This window comes from Calliphora vicina, chromosome 2, assembly GCF_958450345.1.
Source record: "Calliphora vicina chromosome 2, idCalVici1.1, whole genome shotgun sequence".
Lineage (NCBI taxonomy): Eukaryota > Metazoa > Arthropoda > Insecta > Diptera > Calliphoridae > Calliphora > Calliphora vicina.
In genome coordinates this window covers 20091722-20115878 of record NC_088781.1, presented here as the reverse complement: position 1 = coordinate 20115878, position 24157 = coordinate 20091722, and the positions used below count along the sequence as shown (strand labels likewise).

General features: G+C 30.5%; 1 protein-coding gene across 1 annotated transcript; it reads left to right on the top strand.

Annotated features, from left to right (window-relative positions):
• The first annotated feature begins 4359 nt into the window (after positions 1-4359).
• Positions 4360-16960, top strand: LOC135950832 (reticulocalbin-2). The gene is made up of 4 exons (XM_065500358.1): positions 4360-4478; positions 5653-6377; positions 12175-12322; positions 16036-16960. Exons 2-4 carry the CDS (start codon positions 6173-6175, stop codon positions 16691-16693), a joined length of 1011 nt encoding a protein of 336 aa, XP_065356430.1. The 5' UTR covers positions 4360-4478; positions 5653-6172; the 3' UTR covers positions 16694-16960.
• The last annotated feature ends 7197 nt before the right edge of the window (positions 16961-24157 follow it).

Sequence of the window (24157 nt, the reverse complement as noted above, 5' to 3'; positions counted from 1 at the left end):
TTAGCACTTTTATATATTTGGTTTAATTTAAGTTATTTTTTAATATACATATATTTTTTTGTGAACAACTGCGTTTAAACGACAAGTTTAATCATAAAACATATAAAACTCATTTAAATTATGATGCAAGGAGTTGGGTTTGTGTGTCTCTAGAATATTTAATATTGCTATAAATTTGATATTAATTTTTTGTGGCAGTTTGCACCACATAACCACGTTAACTTTGAAATTATTAGTTGAGAAGTTATAATTTGTTAAGTTTGGAACAGTAACATTTTAATATGTTAAGATTGAAGTATTAATGTGATAATAACTAAAACGCCAGATTTTCTAATACATTTGGTAAAAATTTAGCAAAATAATAACAATAGCGCTGAAAATCTGAAGACACTCCACTCCGGTGATTTTATTAATCTAATATGTATTATTTGACCAATGATATGAGAAACTCCGTAGTGTCATCATTATGTTTAACTCAACTATGACATGTACTTTGCTACATTAAAAGCTGTAAGCTTTAAAAATAGTTTTATCTGCAAGTAGTGTATAAATTAAATGTTTATTTTGCATGTGATTTATAAATACACGCATGTCTGGCTCTTAACATGTCCAAATGACAAAGGCAAATTAAATATTTTTAATAACTTTCATATGAATTTAAACAAATTCATCTTTTAATTGCAAAATGGTTTTAGACATGTTTATATTTGTATACAAAGTACAGTGATGAAGATTTACCTAAACCATTTGAACTGAACAATCAATAAATCTTGTCTTAATGGACAACAAACATAAATTATATAAATAAATAATGTCTAATGATTACTATATAATTAAAAAAAAAAAGATATTCAAACATTTTATTTATCAGAAAAGTGGACCTACATACCTAAATACATGGAAAATATTTTTATTTCCATAGTAATTTTAATTAAATATAATATAAGATCGTTAATTAATGTCTTTTTCTTCTATGAGTAAAGTTTTCTTTAAGAAATATTAACCTTTCAATCAATTATATGGTATTTTTGAAAAATACACAGATTTTGTGCAGTCAAAATAATAGCACCATTGTAAGAAATTGTTGAAAAATATGGAATATTTATGTTTTCGTTTTAAATAATCGCCAATTTAATTATAATTTGAATTAATTTATATCGAAATTAATAAAATTAAAAACCGAAAAATTATTTTTACTTTTCTAATTTTTTTAGTAACAAAAAAAGTGTTGTATGTGAGCTCTAGTTTAAAAAATTATGATTTCTGAACATACAAATTAGCTTAATTCAGAAAAGAACTATTTATAGATATTTAGAAATGGTTTTAAAAAACATTGCGTTGAAATAAAAATATAAATTTTAGGTTGAGAAACTGCTTATCGCTTTTAATCATAACACTTTTGGCCCAACGTTTCGTGGTCAAAAGTGACGACTAGTGTTGCTGACCATTCCAGGAACAAAATTTAAATTATTTAAACCCTAGAAAAGTTTCACCAATTACAATATAACATCCTCTATTAAAGGTAAAATTTCCAAAGTCGCATTAGCATTTTTCAACATTCAAGTACCAAAACACTTTTTGGTCAAATAATTAAACATATTATATTGTCAGACTTCTATAGAATGTCCTCCAAATCCAATTTCAACCAAAATTTAAGATAATATTTTCATCTTTTCTTACAAACACACAGATTTTAAAATTATAATTTGATCGTGGTTTTTCTACTATAACATTCGAAGAATATATTGAATATGTAGAATAAATAATTCAATATTATATGATCAAATGCTTGATAAAATCATATTCAGATATAAATCAAAGAAATTATGACCCTAGGAATGATCTATGGAATGATAAATTGATATACATTTGGGTTTCAAGCTAAAAGGTCAATGTCGTGGCACAGAAAGCGATATCCCCAAACATAATTTTATTAAAAATTATGACCAAGAGTCAACAATTTATTTTGGGGAATGAAAAAATATATTTGGCATACAAATTCGATACAAAATTTTAGAATCTTTATGGGTAGGAGTTGGTCGGTCTCTTTTTTGCCAAAAAATATGAAAACGAAAGGCAGCAATATTTTACTTTTAATAATAAGGTGTTAAGAACGTTACAAACCATAATAATTGTTACCAAATTAAATTTTGTTCTGGTTAATTTTTGTTAATTTTTGTTTATTTTAATCGATTTTTATCTTGGTGCTATTTTTTTGACTGATGAATTTCTTAGGTATTTATATATTATGTAGTTTTTCTTTAAAATTTGCATCTAATTTTCAAAATTATTATTAATGTTTGAAAGTTTATTGAATTAAGCATAAATTAATACAAAAACAACAAAAATTAATTTCACAGTTTTTACGTAATATCATTATATAACAATATGAATGTCGTGGTGCTATTATTTTGACCGCAGCTGTATCTCACAAATTATATATTCGATCTGAAATGCTTCAATTACATATTACAATAGATACATTTTTTTTTTAAATTTTAGAGTTGTCAAACCAGTTTTCGGATTATTCGAAAAACCGGTTTTTTTTCCAGTTTTTTAAACCGGTTTTTACAAAAGGACGGTTTTCGAGTTATTCGACAAACCGGTTTTTTTGTCTCGAATTATTCGACAAATTCGAATATTTTTTTAAATTTATTTTAAGATTTTATGCGATTACTTTTAATAATTTTAATACAACAAGTAAGAGAGCTATATTCGGCTGTGCCGAATGTTATATACCCCCCTTCACCAAATTAATAAAGTTTTTTCCAAATTTTTTATTTTTAAAAAGTCTTTTTTTGAGAAAAAATAATTTATGACAAAAAAAATTTATTTGTTGAAAAAAAAAATTCAAAAAAATATTTTTCTTGATTTTGACCCATTGTAGGTCCATTTTACTATAGCCTTATATACATCGTTGCAATGGACTTGCAAATATCCTTCATTAGTTATCCATATCTATATAAATGTCTTTGTAAGTTTGTTTGTTGGTTTGTTTATTTGTTTGAGCATCACGCCTAAACGGCTGAACCGATTTTATTGAAATTTGGAACGTAGATAGATCCTTACTGGGAAACGTCAATAGGCTATATATTTTTTATTACTACGACAGGGGTAGCGAATCGCAGCGGGTCAAGCTAGTTGTCTATAATAATGACTTAGTAATCCATATATAGATCAAAACTGGGCCAAAATTCGAGGTTGTCCCGATTTTTTCCTTATATATCAGACATTTGTAGGCCGATTTGATAGCAACCGAGCCGATAGAATTTCCGAACAGTCCTACTCACTGCCAATAACCTTGTTGATGATTTGCGGCAAGGGTTTGCGTGTTTGTTTGTTTGTGTGATATGTGGTAGGGAGTATTTTATTTCATTTGTTTACAAGACCTTGAGGTAATAGAATGAAAAAAAACCAAACAAACTAGAGTAAATGCAATGACCAACTTTCACACAGGTGGTGTTAACATTGTTATATGACACAGCAAAATCTAAATAATCAACGCTCACCCACACTTGACGAAATAGTACACAGAAATTATGTCTAGGTCTTATAATAATCTGTAATTTTTGTAACTCTACAAATGTTAGTTGGGTTAATTGTGCACTGAAGCTGAACTTTTTAAACAGACAGACAACGCCCTGAACATAATTTGCTTTATAAAATTTAATTGTTTCTAAAAAAATTAAATTTTTGCAATATTTATCTTGAGGCGTAAATTTTCACAAAACACTTACTTTTTTTGATTTTATTTGTTTTAACTTTTTTTGATTTCTTTTAATTATTGTCCCGATTTTATAAATAAATAATTTTTACTTTAATTTTATTAGATGTATGTATTTTTCACAAAACAAAAATAAGCAAATTAATTTATTTTCGCGACAGATTTGCAAAAAAGTTGTTTTTTTTTTGTTTCGATTCGTTCGGAAATCCGACAGTGTTGGTAATTTAGCTATTTTCTTGTCATATTTAGCGATTTTAAAAACAATTGCGCCGCAAATCTACAGATGTGTCATGAGACAGAAAATATGACTGTTTTATATTTCTCTCTTACTTTCAGAACTGCTTTGGCTTATATATTTGTTGCATAAAGCGATTAAACAATAAATCTATCTCATTTCAACAGAGCTGGTCTAGGAAACGGATTTTGGCTATGCATACTTTGTGAATTGAGAAAGAAAAGTTACCATCACTGAACATAAAATGAAATGTCAAAAATGTACTGTATAAAAAATGTTTACTTCAGTAAGCAATGACTCTCAAACTATGAACAATACATTTGTTATCACATAAATCGATAACAGTATTGACAGCTATAGAAAAATAAAACAAAAGAAAAACTGTGAAAACTAAAAAGGACTCTGGTGTAGTTTTCCTGTAATATTTTTTAATTATTTAGAGATAATTAGTTAATTGAAAGCAAAATGTATTAAAATGAATATAAACTATTGGTAACTAGTAGTTTTTATAGTATAAAGGTAAGTTTTAATTTTATTGCATATGGTTGAAAAAGTTTAGTTTGCACCGGCAAAATATTGATTTTATTATTGGTATATTTTCATTCTATTGCGAAGAAATTTAATTGAATATGTGTAATTACATTAAGACTTACTTTTTGTGATAATTTACTACATATTTTATATGATTATTTTGATTTACATACGGCAGAAGCATTTTTTTTAAAGATGACACAAGTCAGGTCCTTATAGTAATGAATTCGTTATTTTGGTTTAAGTTCTATGTTTTCATACCCTTCACCATTAGTGTTAAGGATATACATAGGTACACAAATCGCGAGTTTTTTTAAAATTTATAAATAAAATGTCTAAATTTCTCAAGGTGTTAAGGATATACATAGGTAGGTCTTCAGGCGTTATGTGTGTCATAAATTAACAAAATCTGAATATCAAAGATAAATTTTTGGGTTGTCTACGGTGGAATTTACATACATCAATATATCCGCTATAGTCTCGGTTAGAATTCATTAACATAGACAATATGTATAATGATAATGATAGATATTTCAAAGACCTTTCCAACGTCATATAAATTACCATAGAAAATCGGACCGAAAATGGTCGAAATCTTAAAGTATACTATGGTGAAAGATATATAACATTCGGCACAGCCGCAAATATCTGTCTTACTTGTTTTAAAATATTTCTTTTGCTATATCTCCACTTTTGCTATTTTTAGTATTTTAGTTATTTCAAAAATCTTTCATGATTTCTTCAAAAACATTTTTTTAGGGAAAAAAAATTTGCATCGACACCATTGCATACAATTTCTGCGAAATCAAATTATTTCTCGCATTAACTAAATATAAAACAAACATTAATACGTTTAATAATAACCACAATTTAATTATTCCAACTAAAATACTCTCAAATCAAACACATACATACTCCCTCTCAGGTGAGTTGAAAAAATAGCTAAAGGTCAAAAGAGTTCATTTCTTTAGGAGACAAAATAAACACAGAAAACATCATCTTCAAATATATTCTACAAAAGATCATTTGTGTACACACACGAGTACTAAAAAATGACGTGGTAAAGAACAAATTTACTCAGCATCCAATACACAATGAAAAAAGAACATAGAATTCATTAATTTCTTTTAATTTATAATTTCTTGCTTAATTTTTATTTCAGTTGCTCAGAAGAGCTCTTGTGGGACACAACATACGCACTCACCTTACTGTTACGAGCCGGTTAACTAAAAAAAAGAAAAGTAAAACACCAAAGAATAAATTAAACACTAATAACATAAATAAAGAGTCAAACAAACAAAAAAACGACAATTTTAAGACACTTGTATAAACATCCTATTCATCAGCCAATATCATTGACGACGACACACTTTATGCCATGAGCAATTGTCTAATTTTGAAGAAAATCTAAAAACAAAAATAAAAAATAATTAAAAAGCAGCTGTATTGTGGAAAAGCACTTTTACTATTCTCGTATACATAGTTTCAAAAGAAAATTGACTCAGAAAATAAACACATTGCCTGTGTGTGTTTGAATGTCTGGTTGCCATTTATTCAAGTGTTCTGCAGAAAATAATTAATTAAAGAAAAATATTTAATTGAAAGCGTATAATATTTGGCCTGTTTGGCTTTAAATATAAATAAGATAAAGGCCTACTATAAACAATTAATAACTTAACAAAATGTCAAAATTATTTTTATTACTGGTATGCGCTGCCTTTTTATTGGTGGTTAGCACAATGCCAGCATATGCTGGCATAACTCCACATAAACATGAAAAACACACCAGCAAAGAACGTGTCAAGGATGGATTTTATCAGCCCAGAGATGCTCATCATCATGAAAATGGTGAACACAATGTGGAATTTGATCATGAGGCCATTATTGGTAAGTAGTAAATTAAAATAAAAGTTCTAGTTCAGTTCTAGTTCAGTTCTAGTTCAGTTCTAGTTCAGTTCTAGTTCAGTTCTAGTTCAGTTCTAGTTCAGTTCTAGTTCAGTTCTAGTTCAGTTCTAGTTCAGTTCTAGTTCAGTTCTAGTTCAGTTCTAGTTCAGTTCTAGTTCAGTTCTAGTTCAGTTCTAGTTCAGTTCTAGTTCAGTTCTAGTTCAGTTCTAGTTCAGTTCTAGTTCAGTTCTAGTTCAGTTCTAGTTCAGTTCTAGTTCAGTTCTAGTTCAGTTCTAGTTCAGTTCTAGTTCAGTTCTAGTTCAGTTCTAGTTCAGTTCTAGTTCAGTTCTAGTTCAGTTCTAGTTCAGTTCTAGTTCAGTTCTAGTTCAGTTCTAGTTCAGTTCTAGTTCAGTTCTAGTTCAGTTCTAGTTCAGTTCTAGTTCAGTTCTAGTTCAGTTCTAGTTCAGTTCTAGTTCAGTTCTAGTTCAGTTCTAGTTCAGTTCTAGTTCAGTTCTAGTTCAGTTCTAGTTCAGTTCTAGTTCAGTTCTAGTTCAGTTCTAGTTCAGTTCTAGTTCAGTTCTAGTTCAGTTCTAGTTCAGTTCTAGTTCAGTTCTAGTTCAGTTCTAGTTCAGTTCTAGTTCAGTTCTAGTTCAGTTCTAGTTCAGTTCTAGTTCAGTTCTAGTTCAGTTCTAGTTCAGTTCTAGTTCAGTTCTAGTTCAGTTCTAGTTCAGTTCTAGTTCAGTTCTAGTTCAGTTCTAGTTCAGTTCAGTTCTAGTTCAGTTCTAGTTCAGTTCTAGTTCAGTTCTAGTTCAGTTCTAGTTCAGTTCTAGTTCAGTTCTAGTTCAGTTCTAGTTCAGTTCTAGTTCAGTTCAGTTCTAGTTCAGTTCTAGTTCAGTTCTAGTTCAGTTCTAGTTCAGTTCTAGTTCAGTTCTAGTTCAGTTCTAGTTCAGTTCTAGTTCAGTTCTAGTTCAGTTCTAGTTCAGTTCTAGTTCAGTTCTAGTTCAGTTCTAGTTCAGTTCTAGTTCAGTTCTAGTTCAGTTCTAGTTCAGTTCTAGTTCAGTTCTAGTTCAGTTCTAGTTCAGTTCTAGTTCAGTTCTAGTTCAGTTCTAGTTCAGTTCTAGTTCAGTTCTAGTTCAGTTCTAGTTCAGTTCTAGTTCAGTTCTAGTTCAGTTCTAGTTCAGTTCTAGTTCAGTTCTAGTTCAGTTCTAGTTCAGTTCTAGTTCAGTTCTAGTTCAGTTCTAGTTCAGTTCTAGTTCAGTTCTAGTTCAGTTCTAGTTCAGTTCTAGTTCAGTTCTAGTTCAGTTCTAGTTCAGTTCTAGTTCAGTTCTAGTTCAGTTCTAGTTCAGTTCTAGTTCAGTTCTAGTTCAGTTCTAGTTCAGTTCTAGTTCAGTTCTAGTTCAGTTCTAGTTCAGTTCTAGTTCAGTTCTAGTTCAGTTCTAGTTCAGTTCTAGTTCAGTTCTAGTTCAGTTCTAGTTCAGTTCTAGTTCAGTTCTAGTTCAGTTCTAGTTCAGTTCTAGTTCAGTTCTAGTTCAGTTCTAGTTCAGTTCTAGTTCAGTTCTAGTTCAGTTCTAGTTCAGTTCTAGTTCAGTTCTAGTTCAGTTCTAGTTCAGTTCTAGTTCAGTTCTAGTTCAGTTCTAGTTCAGTTCTAGTTCAGTTCTAGTTCAGTTCTAGTTCAGTTCTAGTTCAGTTCTAGTTCAGTTCTAGTTCAGTTCTAGTTCAGTTCTAGTTCAGTTCTAGTTCAGTTCTAGTTCAGTTCTAGTTCAGTTCTAGTTCAGTTCTAGTTCAGTTCTAGTTCAGTTCTAGTTCAGTTCTAGTTCAGTTCTAGTTCAGTTCTAGTTCAGTTCTAGTTCAGTTCTAGTTCAGTTCTAGTTCAGTTCTAGTTCAGTTCTAGTTCAGTTCTAGTTCAGTTCTAGTTCAGTTCTAGTTCAGTTCTAGTTCAGTTCTAGTTCAGTTCTAGTTCAGTTCTAGTTCAGTTCTAGTTCAGTTCTAGTTCAGTTCTAGTTCAGTTCTAGTTCAGTTCTAGTTCAGTTCTAGTTCAGTTCTAGTTCAGTTCTAGTTCAGTTCTAGTTCAGTTCTAGTTCAGTTCTAGTTCAGTTCTAGTTCAGTTCTAGTTCAGTTCTAGTTCAGTTCTAGTTCAGTTCTAGTTCAGTTCTAGTTCAGTTCTAGTTCAGTTCTAGTTCAGTTCTAGTTCAGTTCTAGTTCAGTTCTAGTTCAGTTCTAGTTCAGTTCTAGTTCAGTTCTAGTTCAGTTCTAGTTCAGTTCTAGTTCAGTTCTAGTTCAGTTCTAGTTCAGTTCTAGTTCAGTTCTAGTTCAGTTCTAGTTCAGTTCTAGTTCAGTTCTAGTTCAGTTCTAGTTCAGTTCTAGTTCAGTTCTAGTTCAGTTCTAGTTCAGTTCTAGTTCAGTTCTAGTTCAGTTCTAGTTCAGTTCTAGTTCAGTTCTAGTTCAGTTCTAGTTCAGTTCTAGTTCAGTTCTAGTTCAGTTCTAGTTCAGTTCTAGTTCAGTTCTAGTTCAGTTCTAGTTCAGTTCTAGTTCAGTTCTAGTTCAGTTCTAGTTCAGTTCTAGTTCAGTTCTAGTTCAGTTCTAGTTCAGTTCTAGTTCAGTTCTAGTTCAGTTCTAGTTCAGTTCTAGTTCAGTTCTAGTTCAGTTCTAGTTCAGTTCTAGTTCAGTTCTAGTTCAGTTCTAGTTCAGTTCTAGTTCAGTTCTAGTTCAGTTCTAGTTCAGTTCTAGTTCAGTTCTAGTTCAGTTCTAGTTCAGTTCTAGTTCAGTTCTAGTTCAGTTCTAGTTCAGTTCTAGTTCAGTTCTAGTTCAGTTCTAGTTCAGTTCTAGTTCAGTTCTAGTTCAGTTCTAGTTCAGTTCTAGTTCAGTTCTAGTTCAGTTCTAGTTCAGTTCTAGTTCAGTTCTAGTTCAGTTCTAGTTCAGTTCTAGTTCAGTTCTAGTTCAGTTCTAGTTCAGTTCTAGTTCAGTTCTAGTTCAGTTCTAGTTCAGTTCTAGTTCAGTTCTAGTTCAGTTCTAGTTCAGTTCTAGTTCAGTTCTAGTTCAGTTCTAGTTCAGTTCTAGTTCAGTTCTAGTTCAGTTCTAGTTCAGTTCTAGTTCAGTTCTAGTTCAGTTCTAGTTCAGTTCTAGTTCAGTTCTAGTTCAGTTCTAGTTCAGTTCTAGTTCAGTTCTAGTTCAGTTCTAGTTCAGTTCTAGTTCAGTTCTAGTTCAGTTCTAGTTCAGTTCTAGTTCAGTTCTAGTTCAGTTCTAGTTCAGTTCTAGTTCAGTTCTAGTTCAGTTCTAGTTCAGTTCTAGTTCAGTTCTAGTTCAGTTCTAGTTCAGTTCTAGTTCAGTTCTAGTTCAGTTCTAGTTCAGTTCTAGTTCAGTTCTAGTTCAGTTCTAGTTCAGTTCTAGTTCAGTTCTAGTTCAGTTCTAGTTCAGTTCTAGTTCAGTTCTAGTTCAGTTCTAGTTCAGTTCTAGTTCAGTTCTAGTTCAGTTCTAGTTCAGTTCTAGTTCAGTTCTAGTTCAGTTCTAGTTCAGTTCTAGTTCAGTTCTAGTTCAGTTCTAGTTCAGTTCTAGTTCAGTTCTAGTTCAGTTCTAGTTCAGTTCTAGTTCAGTTCTAGTTCAGTTCTAGTTCAGTTCTAGTTCAGTTCTAGTTCAGTTCTAGTTCAGTTCTAGTTCAGTTCTAGTTCAGTTCTAGTTCAGTTCTAGTTCAGTTCTAGTTCAGTTCTAGTTCAGTTCTAGTTCAGTTCTAGTTCAGTTCTAGTTCAGTTCTAGTTCAGTTCTAGTTCAGTTCTAGTTCAGTTCTAGTTCAGTTCTAGTTCAGTTCTAGTTCAGTTCTAGTTCAGTTCTAGTTCAGTTCTAGTTCAGTTCTAGTTCAGTTCTAGTTCAGTTCTAGTTCAGTTCTAGTTCAGTTCTAGTTCAGTTCTAGTTCAGTTCTAGTTCAGTTCTAGTTCAGTTCTAGTTCAGTTCTAGTTCAGTTCTAGTTCAGTTCTAGTTCAGTTCTAGTTCAGTTCTAGTTCAGTTCTAGTTCAGTTCTAGTTCAGTTCTAGTTCAGTTCTAGTTCAGTTCTAGTTCAGTTCTAGTTCAGTTCTAGTTCAGTTCTAGTTCAGTTCTAGTTCAGTTCTAGTTCAGTTCTAGTTCAGTTCTAGTTCAGTTCTAGTTCAGTTCTAGTTCAGTTCTAGTTCAGTTCTAGTTCAGTTCTAGTTCAGTTCTAGTTCAGTTCTAGTTCAGTTCTAGTTCAGTTCTAGTTCAGTTCTAGTTCAGTTCTAGTTCAGTTCTAGTTCAGTTCTAGTTCAGTTCTAGTTCAGTTCTAGTTCAGTTCTAGTTCAGTTCTAGTTCAGTTCTAGTTCAGTTCTAGTTCAGTTCTAGTTCAGTTCTAGTTCAGTTCTAGTTCAGTTCTAGTTCAGTTCTAGTTCAGTTCTAGTTCAGTTCTAGTTCAGTTCTAGTTCAGTTCTAGTTCAGTTCTAGTTCAGTTCTAGTTCAGTTCTAGTTCAGTTCTAGTTCAGTTCTAGTTCAGTTCTAGTTCAGTTCTAGTTCAGTTCTAGTTCAGTTCTAGTTCAGTTCTAGTTCAGTTCTAGTTCAGTTCTAGTTCAGTTCTAGTTCAGTTCTAGTTCAGTTCTAGTTCAGTTCTAGTTCAGTTCTAGTTCAGTTCTAGTTCAGTTCTAGTTCAGTTCTAGTTCAGTTCTAGTTCAGTTCTAGTTCAGTTCTAGTTCAGTTCTAGTTCAGTTCTAGTTCAGTTCTAGTTCAGTTCTAGTTCAGTTCTAGTTCAGTTCTAGTTCAGTTCTAGTTCAGTTCTAGTTCAGTTCTAGTTCAGTTCTAGTTCAGTTCTAGTTCAGTTCTAGTTCAGTTCTAGTTCAGTTCTAGTTCAGTTCTAGTTCAGTTCTAGTTCAGTTCTAGTTCAGTTCTAGTTCAGTTCTAGTTCAGTTCTAGTTCAGTTCTAGTTCAGTTCTAGTTCAGTTCTAGTTCAGTTCTAGTTCAGTTCTAGTTCAGTTCTAGTTCAGTTCTAGTTCAGTTCTAGTTCAGTTCTAGTTCAGTTCTAGTTCAGTTCTAGTTCAGTTCTAGTTCAGTTCTAGTTCAGTTCTAGTTCAGTTCTAGTTCAGTTCTAGTTCAGTTCTAGTTCAGTTCTAGTTCAGTTCTAGTTCAGTTCTAGTTCAGTTCTAGTTCAGTTCTAGTTCAGTTCTAGTTCAGTTCTAGTTCAGTTCTAGTTCAGTTCTAGTTCAGTTCTAGTTCAGTTCTAGTTCAGTTCTAGTTCAGTTCTAGTTCAGTTCTAGTTCAGTTCTAGTTCAGTTCTAGTTCAGTTCTAGTTCAGTTCTAGTTCAGTTCTAGTTCAGTTCTAGTTCAGTTCTAGTTCAGTTCTAGTTCAGTTCTAGTTCAGTTCTAGTTCAGTTCTAGTTCAGTTCTAGTTCAGTTCTAGTTCAGTTCTAGTTCAGTTCTAGTTCAGTTCTAGTTCAGTTCTAGTTCAGTTCTAGTTCAGTTCTAGTTCAGTTCTAGTTCAGTTCTAGTTCAGTTCTAGTTCAGTTCTAGTTCAGTTCTAGTTCAGTTCTAGTTCAGTTCTAGTTCAGTTCTAGTTCAGTTCTAGTTCAGTTCTAGTTCAGTTCTAGTTCAGTTCTAGTTCAGTTCTAGTTCAGTTCTAGTTCAGTTCTAGTTCAGTTCTAGTTCAGTTCTAGTTCAGTTCTAGTTCAGTTCTAGTTCAGTTCTAGTTCAGTTCTAGTTCAGTTCTAGTTCAGTTCTAGTTCAGTTCTAGTTCAGTTCTAGTTCAGTTCTAGTTCAGTTCAGTATAAATTGTTATACATAACAATAAAGTTCACATATATTTTTTTTACAGGCAATGTCAAAGAAGCCCAAGAATTTGACAATTTATCGCCGGAGGAGTCAAAGAAACGTTTGACCGTATTAATACGTATGATGGATTTAAATAATGATCAATTCATCGATCGTCACGAGCTGAAAGCCTGGATATTAAGGTCTTTTAAGTGAGTTGTTGTATTTGTGTTTTATTAACGCTATCTTCTTTCTACTACTATCTTTCATTCTTTTAAGCGGGCAGCTTTTTAATTTATGCTTTAGCACAAAAACACAAACTCATTTTTCATTTATGCATAATTAACATTTGTTTTTTATCGCACACTTATGCTGTTTTATACAACTATCTATTAAACAAAGCATGCTTCTTATAACCTGGTAACAATCCAAACATTTAAAGTAGTTAAACGACCTTTCTTTCATAATATTATTTTCATGCACTATGAGTTACATAAAAAAGAAAACAAAATTGGCTATATAAAATTAATTTATAAATTTTTAGAGAGATTTTTTACATTGAAAAGTGTGTCTGTAATACGGGTGTTTTTGTTCTAAAATTAAATACACTAAACCTTATTTTGTTTAAAGATGCTACGTGTGTTGAGAGAGTTTTTTAAGATTTGTTATTGTTTGGGAAAGGAATTATATTGAAGAAATAGTATTTAAAGTTATTTAATAATCTGAAATATTAATTAATTTTGTAATGGTATAAGGAGGATACATATAGAAATTAATGAATATTATTCGTAAAAAATTAGTACCTACTCTACTAAATAATATAATGTGCAGGGTAACGACCACTCATTACAAAATAATGTATGTGATAACTAGTTGCCATTACAAAAATTCACAATATTTTTGCGGGTAAATGTGAAATGTCATATATTTAATAAAAATATCCTTCTTAAGTAAACCTTTATTAGAAAATATGCTACTTAGATTGCAAAAGTAACCTTTATCTTATCTCCAATATCCAGTTTTTCACATGTTTTCCCAAAAAACAAAAATTTAATCGTTTATTTAAAAATCCATGCAAGCAACAAAAACTCCAAAATTGAGTTATTGGGCGATTACTATTTTGTAAAGTTAAATGCATAGTTTAATGCAAAATAAATTTAATACTGATCCATGTATAAGCGAAGTCAATAAATTCGCGTTTAGTGCAGAAAGAAGTCAAGTGACAGCAATTCAATGGTTTCATACTAAGTAATACCAGTCCCAAATCTATTTTTTTCATAAATGTTGTAGGTCTCCATAAATGTGACAAAAAAAAAAAAAAAAGATTTACAAGTTCTAAAACCCTGCAGGTGAGTTTTATGGGTATATTTCTTAATGGTCTACGAGGGAAGCAGAATGCACTGTAGAACGAGTTATTTTTTTTTATTATTATACGTTTATTATATTATTAAGGGTATTCATTTAAAAAAATGGGAAAATTACACTCTGATTTTTTACACTTTTACCGATCGACTTAGAAACACTTTCTGAGTCGATTAAACGATGTCCGTCCGTCCGTCCGTGTGGCTGGCTGGTTGGCTGGCTGTCCATGTAAACCTTGTGCTCAGAGTACAGGTCGCAATTTTGAAGATATTTCTATAAAATTTGGTACATATAATTTTTTCGGCCCAAGGACGAAGCCTATTGAAACTGGCTGAAATCGGTTCATTATTTCACCTAGCCCCCATACAAATGTCCTCCCGAAATTGGACTTTATCGGTCATAAATGTTTAATTTATACATGTATCTACACAAAATTCGCTCCAAATAAGTTTTATATATACAAAATTCATGTCACCAAATTTTGTTACGATCGGTCCATAATTAGTCATAGCTCCCATATAGACCCGCTTCCGAAAATCACTTTAAATGTTGGTATAATCACAAAATTCAACATAGTAAACTTTCATATAGACATAAATCACACGACCTAATTTCATGGTGAACGGTCCATAATTGGTCATAGCCCCCATATAAGGCCCACTTCCGAAAATCACTCAAAAATATAAATTATTGAAATTTTAAAAGAAAAATGTTTTTACTCTTTTACTTAGTGTAGGGTATTATATGGTCGGGCTTGACCGACCATACTTTCTTACTTTATTTTAAATGAATATGTACCCTCATTGTTTCTGCCCTTAACAATTGTTGTTCTCTCAATGTAGAATCATATTTGGCAAATTAGTGTATGATGACGAATAGTTATTTCAGAACAAATATGTATATATGAATAAAAAGTTCATTTGTCATTTTACTTTTAAATAAAATTTGAAAATTTCTTATGAAATTTACAATAGTGATGGTTGCTTGTTTCAGAAACCAGTCAAGTACAAACTTTTCATTATTTTTTAAATTAATGTTAAGGTTTTATGTTTATCAAACATTTACAGAAATGTAAAAGTAATTTTTAAGTTGCTAGAATGTTTTCTTTGATTTACTCTAAATCAATCATTTGTTGCTTGACTGGTTTTTAAAATAAACGTTTCAATTAAGAACATACATTTCAAGATACCCTTCTTCAAAGGACCCTAATCATTCCAATGATAATTTTTCTGATAAAAGTATTTTTTTGTTCAATGATTAATATAAGACTAAAGGTAGGGTCATACATGGCAAATATTTTTTTTTTAATTTTTAAAATATTTGCTCAAAAAAGCGTAACCACTATTTTTAGTACAAATTTGTTTGACGTGTTTACTCTTACAAGTGTTTTTTAAGATCAAACAGCATCAAATAAAATAAAACAAAATTTTTTGTTTTAAATCATCCTAAGTAAAATAAGTTTTTGAAATACATTTGAAAAGAATTCAAATGTATTTTATTAAGTGGGTACGTCTTTTTCGTCAAATATTTGTCACCTTAAGTTTATAAAAATTGGACAAATAGTTATCAAAATACACATAAAAAATCTAAAAACACTTTTTTCAAATATATTCCCATTGTCCCATTCTGAATGTTATGATATGTTTTTAATCGTACAATAGCTTTTAGTTAAGCAACATCTTTGGAAAATGGATGATTCCTTTTTTGAGATAGGATTTTACGATTTATTAGCTTTAATATGAGATTAAAGACGATAAAATCTGACTAACAGTTCTAAAGATATCGACAGTTTTACTTTAGGTATTATTGCAAGCACCTATTAAAAAATATGAACTTTGAACGTATATAAAAATCAAACTAAAGCGAAGAACTTTAAATTTTGCATGGTCATGGCAACATGTATACCCAATATTATAGAATTTAGAAAAATTGTTCGTTTCGTCCCCATATCAAAAATTAACTAATAAATTTTTTAAATTACTATGCAAAATTTAACTGCTAAATTAGTAAAAATAAAAAAACATAGGTTTGTAAACTCCCCCAAAAAATAGCAATTTTTGAAGATGTAATATTTGTATAACTTTTATGTTCATTGGTGCATGTGCATTTAATTGAAAATATGTATAAGAAATGTACTTTTGGTGCAACTTTTAACTCATACATTCGGTGTAGTTTATAATTTAATATTTATGTAATCCACAATTTGTTTTCGTTATAATGAAATTGGTGTGTGGCATATGATATTTCCTGGTTATTACTATTGTACTGTTTCCCATAATTTTTGGTTTTTCATTGCTTGAAATCACATTCAGGACGTGTAACACTTGAAATTTATCAAAAAGCTAGCTATATCAATCATTCTCAGTTCACTAATGTTTAAAGTTTTTGTTTTGTTTTAATCATAAAACCCTAAAAAAGCTCGAGTTTTCATCTCATTTTCATCAAATTCTTAAAAAAAATCATGTTTAATTATACTAACCATAAAATATTACTACTAAAACCAATATCAAGGAACAAACAAAAAAAAAACAACTATTTTTTCCTATCAAAAAAAAATCTTTAGAAAACTTGCTGAAGAAGAGGCTGCTGATCGTTTCGAAGAAATGGATCAAGATAATAATGATCAAGTGACCTGGAAAGAATATCTGCTTGATGTTTATGCCATGGAAGATGAAGGCTACAAAAAGGAAGTCATCGATTTTGATAGTTATGATGAGGAACAAAAAATGATTAGAGATGATAAGGAAATGTTCCAAGCGGCCGATTTAAACAAGGATGGCATGTTAAATTCTGAAGAATTCGTACTATTCCAAAATCCCGAAGAACACCCACAAATGCTGCCCGTAGTCTTGGAACAGACCATGCGCGACAAGGATACAAATCATGATGGTAGAATTGATTTTAAGGAATTTTTGGGAGAGACCGCTGATCATCATGACAAAGAATGGTTGATCACCGAAAAGGAACGTTTCGACAAGGACTATGATTTGAATAGTGATGGCATATTGGCTGGTAATGAAGTGCTTAGTTGGATAGTGCCCAGCAATGATGTGGTGGCCACCGATGAGGTTGATCATTTGTTTGTGTCCACAGATGAAGATCATGATGATCGTTTGTCCTACTTTGAGATTCTAAATAACTATGAAACATTTGTGGGTAGTGAGGCCACTGATTATGGTGATCATTTACAAAATATACATCATTTGGCTGATGAATTGTAAAGTGTTGTGTGACGTGTATGTAAGTTATTTACATAAGTGATTGTATTTATTTTTCGTTTTGATTTACATCTACCTTAACTTCATATTACCTCCAAATGTAGCTTTTAAGTTTATTTAAAAGTGCTATAATTTTTTTTTATTTTTTTTACATTTATTTTTTATAATTTATCATTAGTTTTATTAATGCCAATAATGTAATGTTCAACCAATAAGAAAATAATAAAAAAAATACACATAAACTTTTTATGAATATCAAAATATATTAAAGTAATTGTTTTAATTTATTTAGGGCAAAGTATTTAGAAATTAGATTTTAATATATGGGGGATTTCACGTCAAGTGAACCAACTTTTAAAATCGATGTCTTCCGATCGGGATGGAATTTACACCAAGGTTAGACCTATTGGATAGTAATTCAGACACAATTTTGCAAAAAAAAAAAATTAAAAAAATTTTAAGAAAAAAAAGTTAAAAAAGTTTTTGATTTCGGAAAAAAAATTTAAAAATTTGTTATTTTTTTTTTAAATATTTTTTTTCGAAAGATTGAAGAAATAGCTATCTAAACTATTTGGAACATATTTTGCTAAGAACAATAGGTAATAAGTTACATGGATGAGAAAAATCACATGTTTGGCCAAAATGTCAAATTTTGACCCCCCCCTCTAACTCAGAGAGTTCTGGACCGATCTTGTTGAAAAATTGTGTCTGAATTACTATCCAATAGGTCTAACCTTGGTGTAAATTCCATCCCGATCGGAAAACATCGATTTTAAAAGTTGGTTCACTTGACGTGAAATCCCCCATATTTTAAAAATACACAAAACGAATTGGAGTTCTATTTCAACTTTTCTCGAGAAGTAAACAGCAGGATACTTATTCGACATCCGTTGTTTCCAAGTTGAACCAACCAGATTTTCTGATGAAGGAATGGATGCTTCTCAGATTCATCGTTGATAACTCATCTAAACAGGAGAGGAAAGGGACTCCTAGGATCCGTTCCCTCCAGTTTGTTAGATCAGGGGAATGGCTGAATTGGTGGGACACAGTCTCCTCCTCTTCTTCGTTTCGACAGCTTCTACAGTAGTCATAGGCCCATTATTTTAGTATTTGTTCCAATTATGCTGTTTCCTGTGTAGTTTATAATTGAATATTTATGTAATCCATGATTTATTTTCGTTATAATGAAATTGGTGTGTAGCATATGACATTTACTGGTTATTACTATTTAACTGTTGCTCATAATTTTTAGTTTTTCATTATTTGAAATCACATTTATCAAAAACAAACTATATTTATCATTTTCAGTTCTCTAGTGTTTAAACAATTTTTTTTGTTTTAATCTTAAAAATCTAAAAAACACTCGTTTTCTTCTCATTTTGATTAAATTCTTAAAAGAAAAAAATCATAAAATATTACCAAAAACTAAAACCAATATTATGGAAAAAAATCACTATTTTTTTCCTACAAAAAAATCTTTAGAAAACTTGCTGTAGAAAAGGCCGCTGATCGTTTCGAAGAAATTGATCAAGATAATAATGATCAAGTGACCTGGATAGAATATCTCCTTGATGTTTATGCCATGGAAGATGAAAGCTACAAAAAGGAAGTCATCGCTTTTGATAGTTATGAGGAGGAGCAAAAAATGATTAGAGACGATAAGGAAATGTTCAAAGTGGCCGATTTAAACAAGGATGGCATGTTAGATTTTAAAGAATTCATACTATTCCAAAATCCTGAAGAGCACCAGCAAATGTTACCCATTGTCATGAAACAAGCCATGCGCGACAAGGATACAAATCGTGATGGTAGAATTGATTTTAGTGAGTTTGTTGGCGAGACTGCTGATCACCATGACCAAGAATGGTTGATCCTGGAAAAGGAACGTTTCGATAAGGACTATGATTTGAACGGTAATGGCGTATTGGCTGGCATTGAAGTGCTACGTTGGATAGTGCCCCTCAATGATGTGGTGGCTACCGATGAAGTGGATCATTTGTTTGTGTCCACAGATGAAGATCATGATGATCGTTTGTCCTACTTTGAGATTCTAAGCAACTATGAAACATTTGTGGGTAGTGAGGCCACTGATTATGGTTATTATTTACAAAATGTAAATCATTTGGCTGATGAATTGTGAAGAGTTGAGTGACGTGCATATAAGTTCTCTACATAAGTGATTGTATTTATTTTATGTTTTGATTTGCAACTACCTTCATATAACATTTTAAGTTTATAATTTTATTGTAATTTATTTTTACATTTATTGTTTATAATTTGTCATTAGTTTTATTAATGCCAATAATGTAATATTCAACAATAAAAAAATAAAAATATACATAACCTTTTTATGAATATAAAAATATATTAAAGTAATTGTTTTAATTTATTTAGGGGCAAAATATTTAGCAATTACATTTAAATATATTTTATAAATACACACGAGGAATGAAAGGACTATTTTAATTTTTCACGGGAATGGAAAATGTCTATATCATCAATACAATAAATCTCCTCGAATGCATATCTGCTAAGTATGCTCTAAGACTCAAGAAGTTTTCAGGCGGCAGGCCATTCTTGGGTAAGCGAACATCTTTCTTCTTCTATCTATATATAAAGTATTGTTAACATAAAATCCGGTCGCACTGTAGCTTTTTACAAAAAACTAGTGGCAACATTTTAGTTTTCTTTTCGAAAGACTTTCTAATCAAACCAACCGTTATTCTGTTAAGATTTCAAATTTGTATATTAATGTTTGAACACGTGGCGAGCAATAGTAAATCAAACTAGAAAAAAAATTGTGCACAATTTTCTAAAAATTCAACATGACCAGGTGAAATGATAGCAAAAAAACCGAAGCTTCCAAAAAGTACTGTGAATGATCGTAACGGATCGTAAGGAAAAAGAAACCAAAAAAGTTAGCAGACGAGACCAAGACCTTACAACGAAAATAGTGCGTTGTATTAAACAAAATCCTGGTTTATCTGATAATGACCGCGAGCAAAAAAAAAAAAAACAGTCGTAGTACAGCACGAATAATACGTCTGGATGTCTCGTTTACTTTACGAACAAGTTTTGACGAAATTTAGTAACTGCCTTAAGATGGATAATGAAACGTATGTGAAAATCGACCTTCAACAGCTACCAGGACGTAAATTTTATGTTGCAGAGAGCCGCGGGAATTTCAATCCAAAAAGGTAATGTTGTGGCAAGAGTTCTCCGTTTGTAACCTCTACAAATATGACTTCGGATCATTTTTTTTAAATTATTTTTAAAAAAACAAACACAAACTGAGAAGCTTGTCTGCAGATACACCCATAGTCTCTGATGGGAATCGAACCCGCAACCCTCAGATTAATAGTCCAGCACACAATCGACTGGTCTATCAGGGCACCCATCAAAGAATGTCTTCAAAAACGTTTGCTACCCTTTATTAGACAATACCATACTTCAGTAAAGTTTTGGCCCGATTTGGACTCCTGACACTATTCCAAAGCTGCCATGGCGAAGCAACAAAGTCGATGTTATACCAAAACATATGAACCCACCCAATTGTCCCCAACTACGGCCAATTGAAAAATATTGGGCTATTGTTAAAGCTAAATTAAAGAAAAATGGAAGCGCTATTATCGACAATAAAAAAATGTTATCTGATTCGAATAAATATGCAGCACAGGTGGACCGAAAAGTTGTGCAAAAGTTAATGGGTACCATCAAGTCAAAAATAACTGTTAATAATAAATAAAATTAAATTTATGGTTGAACATTATGAAATCGCATTTTTCTTTATGTAGATATTAAAGCTTAAATGCGACCAGATTTTAAGTGAACAATGCTTTACTATGAAAAAGGAGGCGATTTTGGGCTTACGTATGTCGCCGCATCACGCTCAAACGCATTGACCAAATTCAACCAAACTTCTACACAAGATAGGGACCTAAATAGTTTTTGTTAAGTTTGACAGTCGCAAGGATTAAAGATCATCCTATATTTGAGCAGTTTATGTTAAATGCCTACTTTTGTATGTCCGTCTGTATGTTGAAATCAACTTTCCGTATTAACTATCATATATCCGCTATAAACACGGTTCGGTTTAAATTCGAGAACATCGGCCCACAAATGGCTGAGATATAAGGATCTCGATTTTTAATCTCTATCTGGATTACTAAGTCAATATGGATATCTAATGATAGATATTCCAAAGACCTTCGCAACGACGCCACGTATAAAACGCCATAGTAAGTCGGACCTACAATGGGTTATAATCTGGAAATTTCATTTTTAAACCGATTTTTTTTTAACAAAAAAATGTTTGTCATAAAAAAAAAATTTAAAAGAAATTTGAAAAAAAATGTTCCCCATAAAATTTGTTTCATTAATAAAAGAATATTTTTTTTTTTTTAAATTCGTTAAAAAATTTTTTAAAAATTTTGGAATTTTTTTTTAAATTTTGTTTACCTACAAATTTTTAAAATTTTTATTTTAAAGTATAATTTGGTGATGTGAATATAGCTAGCTCTCTTACTTGTTTTGAAGTATCTTTATGATAAATATATTAAACACATTTTTTTTTTACAATTATTAAGATTACATGAATTTATTTATTATTTTTTTTTAACAGTAATTATTTCATTCATAGTTATACATACATAAATAAAACATAAATAGTTGTATATAGTTTTATTTGTTGACTAGTTTATAAAATTATGCAGCTAAAATGACTAGATATCTTTCATGTTTGATATCAGTTTTTCTTTTTTTTTGTTTTTATTAATTTAACATTTACACAAAGTTTTATAATAAAAAGTTATAATTTTTTTGTAAATTTATTTTTTCGTGATTACTTGAAAGTAATTATAAAATAAATTATTTATTATTTTTATTAATGCGTATTTTATAAAAAGGAACAAATTTATAAGAGAAATAAAAACAATTTTTCTAGTTTTATTTAAAATTGCTGTTTAAAAAAAAAAATTAAATAGAAACAAAAATTAACAAAATAATACAACTTATGTCACAATATTGCACCAAAATGGCCTGTCTTTTCTCATTAAATATTAATTTATTATAAATATAAAAATAAAATATTATTTGACTATATTTTTTTCAAAAATGACTAGAATTTGAAAATTGTTTAATAGTTAAGCATTTTTTTGTCTGAATTTAATTTACATTTTTATCTGTGTTTACAAATATTTCATAAAAACAAAATAATTTCATAATTGGGAGGATCCTTGTGAAAGCGAACAGATTTGACATAAACGATTTCAATGATATTTATCATAGTTATCTTGTATTAAAAGTGTATACAATATCAAATCAAAAACATTTTGACTTCAGTTTAGAGCTTCGAATTGATTAATTCTATTGAAGCTAAATTCACATAAATTGGTGTTCTGTAAATCGAATCTATATAATGTAAAACCACAAGCTTGCGAATTTTAATGCGGATTCCGTTTCTCAGAGAAAAGTAAAATTAATTGAAGCGGTTCGGATTTTATTGTCATTATTATATTGTTGTTTGTATTTAATAGAGTTATTTTCTATTATTCTTCTTTGGCATTCACAAACCAATGTCCTAGGTTTTGGTTCGTAAAAATATAAGAAAGGCCCACTCTAACTGAGAGAGAGATTAGTGAAATCGCAATGAAAATAAAATAGATTTTAAATTGCTTCAGATTCCGTCTGCGTTTAATTTCTCAAAACTTCATATAAAAAACAATCACATACCAGTTCGCAGGCTTGTTTTTCTATTCTTACTCGTTTTAATTTCGAGTAAACAAAACCCCTTTCAATGTACAAAATCGAGCGATTTGGAGAACATCAATTTGTCAATTATTCTTTTTTGAAATTGATCGTTTTTCAAATCACTCGAATTACAGAACAGAGATCGCAATGATTGCTTTAAATATGACAATTATGTATGGACCAAGGCGAATTTATATACAAGGTGGTGTCGGTGGCGAATTCAGGCAAATACAAGCGAATTCATGCATTTTTTATATATGGAGTTTGATATTCGAAACAACGAGAGAGAGTTGTTTTGAATGTCAAAAAAATTAATAAATTCGCTCGTATTTGCCTGAATTCGCCACCAACACCACCTAGTACATAAATTCGCCTTGGTATGTACTTTTTATAAATAATTAAGTCAAGCGAATTTATACCAGGTGGCGGCAGTGGAAAATTCTGGCAAATAGAAGCGAATTCTTTAATTTTATATTATATATCAGAGCTGTAAATGAATCATTCTTTTTTGATTGTAATTCGTTACGTATTAGCTATATTTTGAATTAATGCTTTTCACAACAAAAATAAATTGAATGAAATTTTAATCAATTCAAATGAATTATTCAGAAATGAATTTCAATTCTTTTCCAATTCAAATTAATTTGTTAAAATGAGTTGCAATTATTTTTCAATTCAAATAAATATGTAAAATGAATTGAATTTAAAATCAATTCAATTCAAATGAACTGGAAATGAATTGCAATTCGCTCTGACAAATTCATTTGAATTAGAAACGAATTGCAATTCGTTCTACAAATTCATTTGAATTGTTAATGAATTGCAATACATTTGAATAGGAAATGAATTGCAATTCATTTTTAACAAATTCATTTGAATTGACTAAAATTTCATTAAATTAATTTTTTTTGTGTGAATGATTCGCGAATGAATTCAAAAATGAATGATTCATTTACAGCTCTGTTGTATATAAAGTTTGACATTCTCAACAATGAGAAAGTTGTTTTGAATGTCAAACTCCATATATAAACAAATTAATGAATTCGCTCGTATATGCCTGAATTCGCCACTGCCACCACCTGGTATAAATTAGCATTGATTCAAGTCATATTTCTGAACGGAAACGGGTCGCCAGTCAAAATGCTTTCTGTTCGTTTTAGTAAAGATTCTTCTAATTCACAAGTAGCTAATAAATACTATACTAATTAAACACTGAAAGGGTCAATCCCTGGTTATAGTTATTACGACAATCAAATCTTGTCTTCGGAACAGACCAAGTCTCCCATTATCAACAGAGATCCGGCAGTTGTTTTAATCGTAAGTTATTTTAGCACTCATTTGGAATCTAGTGTAGTTTAAATCCAAAATATACAGCCCAATTATGAATAAATAATCCATGAAATAATAAATTCAATAATCTTCTCCCATTTTTAACATTGAATTTGAATTGGAAAATGGGAAAAAAAACTCCCACAGATTTTTTACTCATAATTGGCCTGATAAACTACTCCAGCTCTTCCACAGATATATTACACCTAACCTACTGTAATTATGGATGCGTACGTGAATGCATCATTGGCATCACTGCTTGATGTCAAACATTTTTTAAATGATTGCCAGTAATGCCAACCTTATCATTATACTACTATGCTTCAGTGTTTACTGCATTTATGAAAGCACCCTATTATTTGTTTTTTTTTTTACAACATTTTGTAGCCT